The 12884-nt window shown below is 38.8% G+C and overlaps 9 protein-coding genes across 9 annotated transcripts; 5 read left to right on the forward strand and 4 right to left on the reverse strand.

Annotated features, from left to right (window-relative positions):
* Nucleotides 1–796: 796 nt before the first annotated feature.
* C9374_005958 (uncharacterized protein) lies at nt 797–1852 on the reverse strand (the record flags this gene model as incomplete). Its single annotated transcript, XM_044695765.1, has 1 exon — nt 797–1852. The coding sequence occupies one exon, from the start codon at nt 1850–1852 to the stop codon at nt 797–799; it is 1056 nt and encodes a 351-aa protein (XP_044547254.1).
* Nucleotides 1853–1899: 47 nt separating this feature from the next.
* C9374_005959 (uncharacterized protein) lies at nt 1900–3867 on the reverse strand (the record flags this gene model as incomplete). Its single annotated transcript, XM_044695766.1, has 1 exon — nt 1900–3867. One exon carries the CDS (start codon nt 3865–3867, stop codon nt 1900–1902), a length of 1968 nt encoding a protein of 655 aa, XP_044547255.1.
* Nucleotides 3868–4408: 541 nt separating this feature from the next.
* On the forward strand, nt 4409–5425 carry C9374_005960 (uncharacterized protein; the record flags this gene model as incomplete). The annotated part of the gene is made up of 1 exon (XM_044695768.1): nt 4409–5425. The coding sequence occupies one exon, from the start codon at nt 4409–4411 to the stop codon at nt 5423–5425; it is 1017 nt and encodes a 338-aa protein (XP_044547256.1).
* Nucleotides 5426–5782: 357 nt separating this feature from the next.
* C9374_005961 (uncharacterized protein) lies at nt 5783–6232 on the forward strand (the record flags this gene model as incomplete). The annotated part of the gene is made up of 1 exon (XM_044695769.1): nt 5783–6232. One exon carries the CDS (start codon nt 5783–5785, stop codon nt 6230–6232), a length of 450 nt encoding a protein of 149 aa, XP_044547257.1.
* A 26-nt stretch (nt 6233–6258) lies between these two features.
* C9374_005962 (uncharacterized protein) lies at nt 6259–6819 on the forward strand (the record flags this gene model as incomplete). The annotated part of the gene is made up of 1 exon (XM_044695770.1): nt 6259–6819. The coding sequence occupies one exon, from the start codon at nt 6259–6261 to the stop codon at nt 6817–6819; it is 561 nt and encodes a 186-aa protein (XP_044547258.1).
* A 67-nt stretch (nt 6820–6886) lies between these two features.
* Nucleotides 6887–8239, forward strand: C9374_005963 (uncharacterized protein; the record flags this gene model as incomplete). The annotated part of the gene is made up of 1 exon (XM_044695771.1): nt 6887–8239. The coding sequence occupies one exon, from the start codon at nt 6887–6889 to the stop codon at nt 8237–8239; it is 1353 nt and encodes a 450-aa protein (XP_044547259.1).
* Nucleotides 8240–8299: 60 nt separating this feature from the next.
* C9374_005964 (uncharacterized protein) lies at nt 8300–9055 on the reverse strand (the record flags this gene model as incomplete). Its single annotated transcript, XM_044695772.1, has 2 exons — nt 8300–8509; nt 8696–9055. The coding sequence occupies 2 exons, from the start codon at nt 9053–9055 to the stop codon at nt 8300–8302; spliced, it is 570 nt and encodes a 189-aa protein (XP_044547260.1).
* Nucleotides 9056–9878: 823 nt separating this feature from the next.
* C9374_005965 (uncharacterized protein) lies at nt 9879–11837 on the forward strand (the record flags this gene model as incomplete). Its single annotated transcript, XM_044695773.1, has 2 exons — nt 9879–10333; nt 10487–11837. The coding sequence occupies 2 exons, from the start codon at nt 9879–9881 to the stop codon at nt 11835–11837; spliced, it is 1806 nt and encodes a 601-aa protein (XP_044547261.1).
* A 334-nt stretch (nt 11838–12171) lies between these two features.
* Nucleotides 12172–12817, reverse strand: C9374_005966 (uncharacterized protein; the record flags this gene model as incomplete). Its single annotated transcript, XM_044695774.1, has 2 exons — nt 12172–12516; nt 12770–12817. 2 exons carry the CDS (start codon nt 12815–12817, stop codon nt 12172–12174), a joined length of 393 nt encoding a protein of 130 aa, XP_044547262.1.
* Nucleotides 12818–12884: the final 67 nt, after the last annotated feature.

The following is a 12884-nucleotide window of genomic DNA, read 5'->3' on the forward strand; positions in this document are numbered from 1 at the left end:
CTCGGTTTGACCTTTTTTTTCCTTAATGTAAAGGGTTCCCTTACAAACAGCGCCACACATTGAAGAAGAGTCAACATTTTTACAACCACTACACATAACGTCTTCAATAGCATTCTCTTCATCAGATTCTCCATCAAGAATTGACTGCTTTGAATAATTGGTTGAAATGACCTCATCATTGATTTTGTCAATCATTTCAGCCAATCTTTTATTCTCAGTGTTGTCCAGAGCATGAGATTTCTTGCATAGTATTAGTGTTCGATATTTTCCGACGTAAATTTTGGGGAATCCTTTGGCAGCCGTACAGATGGTGCAACAACTACATTCTTTACCGCTAAGTTTATCAGGATGAAGCTTTGGAGAGACATCTTCACTGAAAGTCCCTAAGGATTGTGTTTGAGACATTGATCCCAATGTTGCTGGAGCCGTTACAGACCTTCTTTTATGGGGAGTGGTTGAATTTTGTATTTTGTGGAGAAAATCACTATCATGTGTCTTTATTCCTTTTCATGTCAAACATGTGCACAGTGGAATCTCTTCATTGGCAACACATGACTGATGATAGCATTTGGGAATGTGACGATTGAACGTAAATGCATCAATGTTGGTGTTGCAAATAGGACAATTTTTCTCCATGATGTGCTGCTGTTTTTTTATCTGTTTTTGACTGAGGATTCCGTTTGCTTCTTCACGTTTTATGAATTTCCGTTCAAATTTTCGGAATTTTGCAAAACTGATTGGAAATACCGAGAAAGAGGCTGAAGCATTCGGAAAGCATGGGAAAGTTATGAATTGTCTAAAATTTTCTGGTGATTTTGCAATTTCCTTCGTATTTCTTTCCCATACCCCCGAAAACATACAACAGAACCAACACTATGAATTGATACAACGATTGCCCACAAATATGAAACCACATATTCTTGGTAATGATGGCATCATGGCGTCCGTAAGGTTTTCGGTCCAATAATTCTCGATAGGGTGGTTCGGTGGCTAAGGCCAACGCTGCAAAAGTGTCCATGATCAAATTCACCCACAATAATTGAATGGCAGTCAATGGAGGTTCTAAACGGAAGGATGTGTTCGATGAGGGATCAGTATGAGTTTCACTATTGTTGGAATTGGTCGATTTCATAATCATACCAGCCACTGCTGTTACAATGGTTACTAATAAGGCACAGACATTCACAGTCAATTGGAACATTAAGAATTTACGAATATTCTCATAGATGCTACGACCCCAGAGGACACTTTTCACAATGGAACTGAAATTATCATCCAAAATGACAATATCTGAGGCCTCTTTCGCGATCATGGTTCCAGATAAACCCATACTCAAACCCACATCGGCTTCTTTCAAAGCAAGACCATCATTAGTACCGTCACCAGTCATGGCCACGACACGACCGTTCTCTCTGAGACGTTTCACAAGACGAAGCTTATCATCGGGAGTGGATCGGGCCAGCACTTGCAATTGAGGTAAAATTTGATCCAACTCGTGATCATTCAACTCGCAAAATTCCTGACCAGTCATACAAATACCATCTTCGAGTAGAATTCCACACTCTCGAGCAATGAATTGAGCAGTGAGAAGATTGTCTCCAGTGACCATCCGAATGACTATTCCAGATTTCTTACATTGTGAAACAGCTTGAATAACTTCAGGACGAAGTGGATCCTTAATACCAACCAAACCGAGGAGTGTTACACCATTCTCAGTTTCTGTGGAATTTTCAAGATTTACATGTTGTTCACGACTATTCATGTCCTTATAGGCAAGCACGAGCGTTCTCAGTCCCTGTGAAGCCATTTCTTCGATGGCATCTAACCACCTCTTTCGATCTTGTTCAGTCATTTCAGAAATCGTGCATTGAGGTGAAGAGACAAAGCGAGAACACAAATTCAACACAATTTCTGAAGCTCCTTTGAGGTACAATCGAAGATCGCATGGATATTTTGGGAGTAATAGTCGTCATGACCTTGCTGCTCCATACTAGAAGGTGGTATTTTTACAATCATGGACATTCGTTTACGAGCTCCAGTAAACGTATTGACTTTGACAATTTGACCCACCTCATCTTCATAGAGCTTTCGAAGAGGTTGATAATCAATACCCATTTCTCTGAGCATGAGTAGAAGAGCAGCTTCGGTTCGATTACCGCTCACTTCATAATCTTTCCCTATTGTTCCGTTTTTAGGCTTGGTCAAACATGCTTTGGAATTCACAGAAATGCCATGACTGACGAGATGCAATACATGTTGGCATACAGTCGTGGGAATGTTCGAAATCAAAGGCAAGTTCTGTTCGTGAGATTCTTCATCTCTCTGAAGAGTTTCACTTTTAAATTCAACACCTGCAATCATGGCCTTCACTACTCTCATTTCATTCAATGTCAAGGTTCCTGTCTTGTCCGTACAAATATCTGTGGCACCTCCCATGGTTTCACATGCAGCTAATTGTCTCACCAAATTATTATCCTTCATCATCTTTTTCACGGAATAGGCCAATGATATGGTCACAGCCAATGGTAATCCTTCAGGAACAGCCACCACAACAATGGTTACAGCAATGATCATGAAACTCACTATGGAGGATAAATCATTCGAAGTCCATTGATCTTTTCCAGAATTGGTTTCAATCACTTTTCGAATAAGCCATCCTAATAACAAGATCAAAAACGTGGCAATTGCAAAACCCACTCCAAATTTACCAATCCATGAGGCCATTCGATCCAACTTTTCTTCGAGAGGAGTCTTCTTGTCTTCATCCGACTTGTTGATCATTGCATTTAAGGTTTTACCCCATACAGACTTGACACCCACACAAACCACGAGCATTTTGCCATAACCTTCTCCCACAGCAGTTCCTGAAAATAGAAATGGAGCCTTCTCAGAGGATTTGGGAATCAATCTTGTTTCACCAGTCATGGACGATTCATCAATTTTTAAATCATGTCCCTCAATGAACAGACCATCTGCTGGAATGCAATCGCCTTGATCAATTTCAATGACATCTCCGACGACAAGTTCTTTTGCTGGCAATAATATGAAATTCTCTCCAGTATTATTCGAAGACGAAGAAGCATTATGATTATTATTGGTAGCATGTGCAGTGTGTTGAAAGGTTGTGGACGTTATGGAATTTTCAGGAACTGTCTCGAACGAACGAAACGTTTTGATTTGAATTTGATCATCTTCAGCAGTAGAAAGAGCTCTAAATTGTCTCTCTTTTTGCCAATCGTTGAGTGCACTCACTGAGGAAACAATGAACACAGCCATCAAAATAGCTGCTCCTTCAATCCAACCTAATCGTCGTTCTTCTTCCTTCAATTTCTCATCCTCCACACCAGGAGCGGGGAATACAACTCCCAAAACAATGGATATGACTGCCAAGACCATCAAGACAATGAGCATGGGTTCTTTGAGGGCTTGTAAAAAGAGTTTCCATAATGGAACAGAAGCTTTCTTGGGATAGGTGTTGGAGCCGAATCGTTCTCTTCGTTCATGCACTTCATGACATGCAAGACCATGTTGCAGAGAGGTTTGAAGATAAACTTGAGAGAGACCGTGGACATGTCCTAATTGTTCGAGAAGATTCATATCTTTGGTTTTCATCATGGTTTCCAATTGTTGTTGAATGGATTGGGAGTCAGGATGAGAGTTGTCCAAAGAAATCTCAACTTTAAGATTTTCCATAGGTCCATGCAACATGGACAAATCATTACTCGAATGGAGGTGGATCGATTCGTTCATTTCCAATGAAGTCTGGTGTTCATTGGAGTGTAAAAGAAGTTTTGACCTTTGGTCAATGATCGAATCGTTGACAAGACTTGAAGGGTCGTCACTGATGTGACTTGGGTTGTTGTACATTTGGATATTTCTTTTTGTAAAGTACATCAATGATGAGAAAAACCACTCCAATTATACTAGGTCGATCTTTTGAAAGAGGGTGCCCTTTGAATATTTTCAAGGGCGGTTATGTGTATTGTAATGAATTCCAGGTCACAGTAGCACGTGATTTTTCATCTTGAATTCAAGAAGAAAGAACATTTGAGAAATTCATCTCAATCTCTCTTGGTCATTAAGGACACTTAAACTTCCTTAATTTAAATATTATTCTAACCTTATCCACTTTATCAGACTTTCTACAGAAAGATCTAAGGCCACCACTATGAACCGACCGCATCTTTCTGAACACTTGTCATGAAAGTGATCCATTTCCTTTAATGTCAAGTAGACCATTTCCAAAATGCACAAGTAGATTCCAAAGGGATTGACAGAGATCACTCGAGAGAGATATCAATTTGAATCTCGGCTCGCAAATTCACCCGCATGTCATCCTTGTACCAACAGTCTCCTGAGTCTTGACCACCACTCAAAACAAAATTCATCAAACAGTACCAACATCAGAATGACAATACTCACACGCACGAACACTAGAATCGTTTCCTCCACTGTTTCCTTCCTTCTCGCCATTGTAATTGTACAATTATTGTTCATCACCCATCGATTTACTTCCTCTCACACTCATGCCAATCCCATTGCTTCCATTGAATTCAACCAGGCCGTGGATGCAGCCATGTATGAGGTCGTTTCCTCTTCCTCCTTTCAACAATATATTACCAAGATTGTTGGCTTTCCCGTTCCCCTCTGTTCCACCAAAATAAAATATCCCACTCGATGGCCAGTTTCATCTCTGATCACGGAATTGAAAATGTGCTACGATGGCTCTTCATACATTGCCGAACCATGGCCTTCCGTGTACAAGGAAGTGGGTAGGAGAATGATTGAGGCTTTCAATGCACAATACAGTTTGAAATTAAGTGCAAAATTTGTACCACTCGTGATGAATGAAACATTGGGGTATTTTGAATCGTTGAGAGTAGCTGTAGAGAGTGGTGAATGTGATGTTGCTGTTGCTGATACGACCCTCACAGAGGAACGCTCGGCCAAAGTCAAATTCAGTGTCTGCCCCTATGGAGTCTCGGTGAATGCCTTTCTGAGATCGGATTTGGATAATACCACTCTCACTGGAATTACTGAATTGAAACATTTGAATCGATCGGGATTGAATGTTACATACTATGAAGGAACTATATTTGATACCATTGCTCAACAAGAATTGCAAGCAGCCAACAGAGTACCTTCAACCTATGAAGGGCAATATACATTGGTCTTGCAACGAAAGGTTCATGCCGTGTTGGGTGATGTGTTGGATCAACAAGCATGGTTAGAGGCGAATCGAAAAGATTGTGTGAGTTGTTATATTAAGGCTTTTGGACTGGGAGGATCATTTGGAGTGTTTACTCAAGCAACCACACGATCGAGCGAGGCAGTAAGACATGGCATATGGCCTCATTCTCTCATGGGTGTGGTTGTGATGGGCATGTTAGTATTGCTCATGGTGGAAATGTTTAGCAAGCCTTAAACACACAAGTGGCTTTCATACTACATAACAACTCAAACAATCCGTACAACGAAGGGAGTTATTTTTAGAAGAAAAAAATTTCTGAACCCTTACTACGATCTCTGAATGGATGAAATGAGAGATTAGTAAAAGGACACCGCTTAATTTTTTCATTCTTTGTAAGAGATGTTGTGTATATTGATCTCTTGATTTTCTAGGTTATTGAATGAACCTGATGCATCCATGATTGACAAATTGGAATTGACGTCTCTCTCCATGATGCATCAGATCTAAATATCTTCCTCTCTCATGATGTTTGTTTATCCTTTTCAACCGCAAAAAACAAATCTTGGAAGCTGTTTTTTGGTTTCTTCCGAAATGCATACCACGACTGCTCATAGAGATACTACTTATCCATCCCGTTCCATTAGGTCCATCTACAACGTTACTATAAAGACGGTATTGGTCCTCACTTGGTTAGCACTTCTCTGTAGTACTTTGGTCCATGCCAATCCCATATCATCCATAGAATTCAATCAAGCAGTCGATGCAGGCATGTACGATGTGGTTTCCTCACCGACGTTTCAAAAATACATTACTGAGGTCATTGGTTTTTTGGTCGTTCCCTTGTGTCAAACGAAAATCGAATATCCTTCTCGATGGCCAGTTTCATCATCCATAAGTGAATTGAAAATGTGTTACGATGGTTCTTCATATATTCCTCAACCATGGCCTCAAATTTATCATGAAGTTGGAAATCGATTGATGGATGCCCTCAACAAACATTATCAAATGACAATGAAAGCAAAATTTGTTCCTTGGTCATGAATGAATCATTGGGTTATTTTGAGAATATGAAATTTGCAGTTGAGAGTGGACAATGTGATGTTGCAGTTGCTGACACAACTCTCACCGTGGAACGAGCAACCAAGGTCAAATTCGCCACTTGCCCCTATGGAGTCACCATGAATGCCTTTCTAAGATCAGATTTGGACAATACTACTCTCACTGGAATCAATGAATTGAAACATTTGAATCGATCTGGAATTAACGTGACGTACTATGAAGGAACCACGTTTGAAATGGTCGCACAGGACAGTTTGCAAGCTGCAACAAAAATTCCAACGACTTACGATCATCAATTCGTTCTCGTTCAACAACGAAAAGTTCATGCCATGATTGGAGACGCACTGGATCAAAAAATTTGGTTGGAGAATAACAAGAAGGATTGTGTGGGATGTTATATTCGAACTTTTGGATTTGGTGGAGCCTTTGGGGTGTTTACAGAAGCTACGAATCGAACGAGTGAAGCTGCTGGAGAGTACACAACACAGTACTCGGTTCCTGGTGTTGTTTTTCAAAATGTGGCCATAATCATGATGTTGCTTGTATTACTGCAAGTTCTGTATCATTAAATCCATCATTAAACCAATTTTCCAATCCGTCGTTTCAAAAATTGCGCCATTACCATTTACAAAAAAAATGTCTTCAAGAGCGGGATCCACGGCTGGCTCTTCAAAACCAGGTACTTCAAGTAGTAATCGAAGAGGAGGAGGAACAACGAGTGAATTGACTTCTCCGAAAGGAACTAGTAATAATAACAATGTGGGATCTGATTCGGGACCTATCGGTGGGTTTGCTAATCGAGAGGAAATGATTGCCTATTTCTCAAAGGAAAAAATCACTCCAAATTTATCTCCTCTCTCCGATTATACTTTCATTCATGGCTGCATGAATAAAAAGGAGAATGAATTATTGGAATATTTGAGCAAACAGTTGGGAGTTGCGGATTATTTGGTCGATTTGAGATCATCAATCTATTTGGATTCGCTATGTCACTACGTTGCATTTTGTAAGGAGCATTCATTTTCGACAAGGCAAACCATGGAATTTATCAATTTAATGGAAACGTTAAGGAAAGGATGTCTCTCTTCTGAAAGTTCAAATATTCCAATCAATACCGTTATTACTAACAATCAGATGCCAACCGTTGCTGGTGCACCCAAATTTTCTTCAGAGCTTGAATTACAAGAGTTTGTCAAGACACAACTCTTTGAAATGAGCAAGCCATTGTCACAAGAGCAAGTCTCTGATCTTGAAAAACAAATCCAAGACGAAGAACGAAAGTTAGAGGAAGAGCGTCTCAAACAAGAAAAGGAAAAAAAGAAAAAGCCACCTAGTTCATCTAGCTCTTCCAAGAAAATGACCAAAGATGAAGAGGAAGAACTTCTCAGAAAGCAAGAGGAAGAGCAGCGTCTAGCCGAGGAGAAAGCCATGATTGAAAAGAAGAGAAAGGAAGAATACAGAAGCAAGCTTCCACTATTCAATATTGATGACGTTGCCATTGTTTCTGATTTCATTCTGAAAACGGTGGTACAACATTATCACCTGTACAAGTATGTCTATGAAGAAAATCAACCCGTACAAGCATGTGACTACCAAGTCAGTGTAAATTCCATCATGTTGGATTGTGTGTATCCTCTCTCTGCCATGTTGCAAGATGTTGCCTATATGCAAAAGAAAGAGGACGAACGACGAGCTCTTGAGGAAGCAGAAACTCGTAGACGTCAAGCAGAAGAAGAGGAACGTCTACGACTTGAGAATGAAGCTAGGGAACGTTATGAAAAGGAAAAGGCAGAGAGAAATGCTCCCAAATTGACGGATGAAAACTTGAAGGAAATTGCTGAATATCTCAAACATGAAGTCATGACTGGATTGGAAGATAAAGTCTCAGTGGTTGAAACGAGAGTGAAAGCAACGGAAGAAACAGCCATGTCACTTCCCACACCTCAAAAGAGCAATAGTAGACCTCAATCTTCAGCAAAAACGAAATAGTTTCCATGACACGTGTAACAACAACAACAAGTTCTGGAGGTCCTGTACCAGCACTCGACATCATTGTAAACCAAGTGTTGATTTGAATTGTTGTAACATGTCTCGAAATGGTGAAAGAATATTTGGATGAGCTGTAGCGCTTCTTGGTGATGATTCCACCGTCACTGAAGTGATCCTCTTCTCATGATTGTCAATAGTACTATAAATTATTTCCTTGTTTCTATTCCAATATCTTTCATAAATGGATAAGAGGTTTCTATCATTATTTCTCTTGTTAATGTGTAAATATTGTTATTATCAAATAATTGTGTTAATGTGTAAATGTTGTTTGATAATTATCAAATACCATTACGTCATCGCAGAGTATTATTCAATGTTTCAAATTAATAAATTATGGTTTACGTTTTGCAATAACATTTTCAAAACAATTATTTTCATCGTCGTGTCCGAACCTACATGTAACAAGAATGCAAGCAATCCCGAATAATAAATCACCAATGCTCCCAATCCTAATTTTATATTTCTCAATTGTTCAAACGATTTAATTCTTCCAACAAATTGATAAATTAAAGATAAAATTGGCATGGTAATCAATTGTTCAAATACACTTGTTCTTCCACCAATATTCAATTCCGATGATGATAAATGATTAGGACTCATTTTCGACCTTGATGGTGTGGCCAACGTGGTTGTTCTTCGGAAAGTATTATCTTTCATTGAAGATTTATCTTCGACTGAATTCAGGTTGTTCATACTTTCATTTCTATTGGCAATAATGATATCATTCAAACTTGAAGCTTGTTGAATGCTGCTCATTTTGGTCAAGCTTTTAATTTTTTATAACTTTCAAGAACGCCTCAGCATGTGCTAGTTCAACCACTATTGTGATTCAACTCTGAAAAATTTATAATTGATTTGGAAGCACGTTTCAACCAGAAGATGATGCATGAACTTGTCGTGTGTGGTTATGGTAAACTTCATTCTTTTCTAGTGAGGCCTTTCTTTAAATGTGTGCTTTTGCATTTAAAGAAACTATTTCAATACTCATTCGTTGTTGTTTCAATACATGACTCCAGTATTCATCTTGACCTATTCCAGGATCTTGTTGAGAGCAGGTAATTCAGATGACAGGGCAGCGTCCTTAGTTGTATGCCATTGTATATCAAAGACGCTTTTGATAGAGATGGGGATATGTATCGACCTCAAAGTGTTGCATCTTTCAACACACATTTCGACCTGTCAACCATCAAGAAACACTTGAAAAAAAACCGTCAAAGAGCCTTACCAATTTCGAGGTGGTTTTGTGTTGGTGTAAACAACTCTTCATTGGAACCACAGCAACACATCATTTCCACTCATCTCCAAGACATCAGTTGTAAATTATACTGCAATTATACATTCAGTGTTGGTTGGCCACGTGTTGAATCAAGTTCGGACTCTGAACAACCGTCGTTTCATTCATTCATTCGAATATTCTTTTCAACAACACTAGCAGAAACTCCTTGTGCATTATTGAAAAAGATAGCACACGAACGAACTGCATCATCACCATTTCAAAATTTCCTTTTTAGAATTATTCATCATCATTCATCATTCAAATATATTCTTTATCATCATCATCATTCAACCCAACACCAAAATGAGCAATAACACCAACAATATTCTCGATCAATTTCCTCTCTCTCCCTTCTATCAAGATTCCCTCGCCTATCCCTTTTCCGTCTTTCAAAAACTCTCTCAAAACCTCACCCTCAACCAAACCATTCCGTACTCTCCCATCTATCTGGGAGGTATCCTTACTTCTCGTGTTGAACTTCTCGACAATACCTACATCTCTCCCGTTTCATGGACCTTGTTTGGAATTTTTACGGTTTGGTTTTTTGTGTTATTGGCGCTCGTGATTTGGCGCCGAAATTATCAACCGGTTAAGGCGCGAGATGTGTTTTTAATGATTGTGAGTTTGGTGGCCACGTTTTTTGTGAGTGTCATGGTCACGTTTCGATTCTCGTTTGGACGTTATGACTTTCCGTGTTTTTTCTTTACCTTCTTGTTGATTTTGGCATATCCTGGATTGTTTTTGCCTTCCATTTTGAGGTATGTTAAGGATTTTTGAAATTTTAAATAAGGTCAATTGACGGAAATGTAATGGTTACAAAATGTCAATCCTATGGTCATCCAATATATTGACACACATTACATATATTCAAAATTTCAATAATTTCAATCATTTGAAAAAAAACATTATAGATGTTGGAGATTACTCTTCGTTTATCTTCTCAGCAAACACAAACAAAAATTCACAAGTATTGTCGAACGAAGAGATTCTGTTTTTAAGAAATTAATTCCACTCGCAACTGTTCCTAACCATGATTCCAACAAACAAGAATCTTCAAATAATCCAGTCATTGCTCAATCGCCTTCTTTGGGACAAGTCGATTCTGGAACTCCTCTCACTCCCATGAGTGGTAGTGTCACAACTCCTGCTTCGATCACTCCGCTCGGTCTTGGAAATGAAACACCAACGTCAAATGTCATTGAGGATGATGACGAAGATAAAAACACAACCATTGCAAGTGAAATGGACGGAATCGACGATGATGACATTATCGATTTGGACGATGAAAAAGAAGCTGCTCATTTCGATAAAAAGAAGGTCAGACGAGTGTTGGACATTTATTCCATTTTAGGAGGAAAGTTAGTCCTTTCTGGAATTATCATTGGTGTCTATGCCATTCACTTGATTGTGTTTTTAATTTTAATTTTAACCGATTTGAAATATTACAATACTCATCCATTTCTACATGGTTGTCCAACAGGTGCCAGAGCTTATGCAGTTTTTGCATTGACTGCCTTTTATGTCATTATTGCGTATATCATGTTATTCACAGTGACATTTTTGGTGAAAGAAAATTGGTTCATTCGAATTGAAGTGTTCATTGTCATGACGTTTTGGTTGGTCGATGTGTTAATTTTCTTAATTTTTGGAGTGGTTGGAACGTATTCGAGATATGCTGAACATTCATTCCCGGCAGGATGGGTGATTTTATTTGCCATTGTATTCGATAATACGTGCTCGTGTTTGATTCCAGTGATTTTATCATTTTACACGTCGAGATTTTCATGGGCAGATCCAACACAAACAGGTGCAGGAGGAGGAGACGATTCACTTTCACACACAGAAATTCGAGAAATTTTGAGTGATAAGAAGGCAAGACAATTGTTTAAAAAGTTTGCCATCGAGTCGTTTGTGCCTGAAGGAGTGTTGTTTTGGGAAGATGCACTTGCATTTAAGAGAATTAAGGGTCGCGAGAAGAGGAAACGTTTTGCTCAAACCATTGTAGAAAAGTATGTGAAATATGGAGCCAAACTTGAACTCAATTTACCGAATCGATCGGCTTGGGAGAATGAAATTTTGCATCTCCTTGAAGGAAAGAGTGTACCTAATAATGTCTTCTTGAAATTGGAAGCTCATGTGGAACGAGACATGCTCGATATTTTTGTAAGATACAAGAGAACACAAGAATATAAGAAATCCAAGAATGAAATTGAAAACAAGAAGAAGGAAGCAGAAGCTCAAAAGCAAATGGGTATGAGATAGATGTGACAGAGGGGCAGATCACCATTTCACTTTGTGCCAAGTGCTATACAAAATTCAAACAAATCCACTCTAGGTCAATAAATAGTGTAAATGTTCAAAATCTCGATGTTCGTGACATGAAAGCAAGAATTATCACACACAAATCAACCACTTGCGCAGTTCGAAAACATCTCCAAAAACAAATACAACTCGTGAAATACAAATTTTAATACTATGATTCTGATACTATTCATATGTACAATAGGTTCTAGTACTGTACCATAATAACATTATAAAAACACTTGAAAACTTGTTCAAAATTGACAGTGTTCAACATAATGAGATGATTATCAATTTAAAACCACTTCTTTCCAAACTTGCCAAATTTCATCTTCTTTCCGAATTTCATCTTTTTACCAAACTTCATCTTCTTTCCATGATGATAATGATGATATCCGCTATGACCTGGTGGATAAGCATAACTGGTCGTAGTGGTATAATTCACTGGTGGTTGAACATAACCAGTTGGTGGAGGTTGAGCATAGTAACCTGGTTGTCCCATTGGGACCATAGGAGGTTGACCCATAGGCATCATTGGAGGTTGACCCATTGGAACCATTCCAGGTTGCATGGGAGGATAACCTTGAGGTGGAACCATACCTGGTTGCATGGGCATTCCGGGTTGCATTGGTGGTTGTGGCTGTGTTAATGATGATTGTAATGATGATGATGATGATGATGAATTGATCAAAAAGATTTTACAAGAGAGATCAACAGTGGTGGTGCCCCGAAAGTGGAATATCAAGAAATGAATTTCATCATGAAAGAGATCAAAGTAGAGGCAATTCATAGAAAATACAAGAATCACATGATGGTGATCAATAATCAATAATCGTTGGATCAAAGCAAATATATATAAAAAAATCAATCTTTGAGATTCAAAAAGTACATACATATTGTGGTGGGTATCCTGGATAACCTGGTTGTTGATACGGATTCATGATGAAGAGAGGAGTGGATGTAACGGCAATATTTTTGATGAGAGATGGAGACCTTTTTGAAACGTGC

The sequence above is a fragment of the Naegleria lovaniensis genome (assembly GCF_003324165.1).
Source record: "Naegleria lovaniensis strain ATCC 30569 chromosome Unknown tig026, whole genome shotgun sequence".
Taxonomy (NCBI): domain Eukaryota; phylum Heterolobosea; class Eutetramitea; order Acrasida; family Naegleriidae; genus Naegleria; species Naegleria lovaniensis.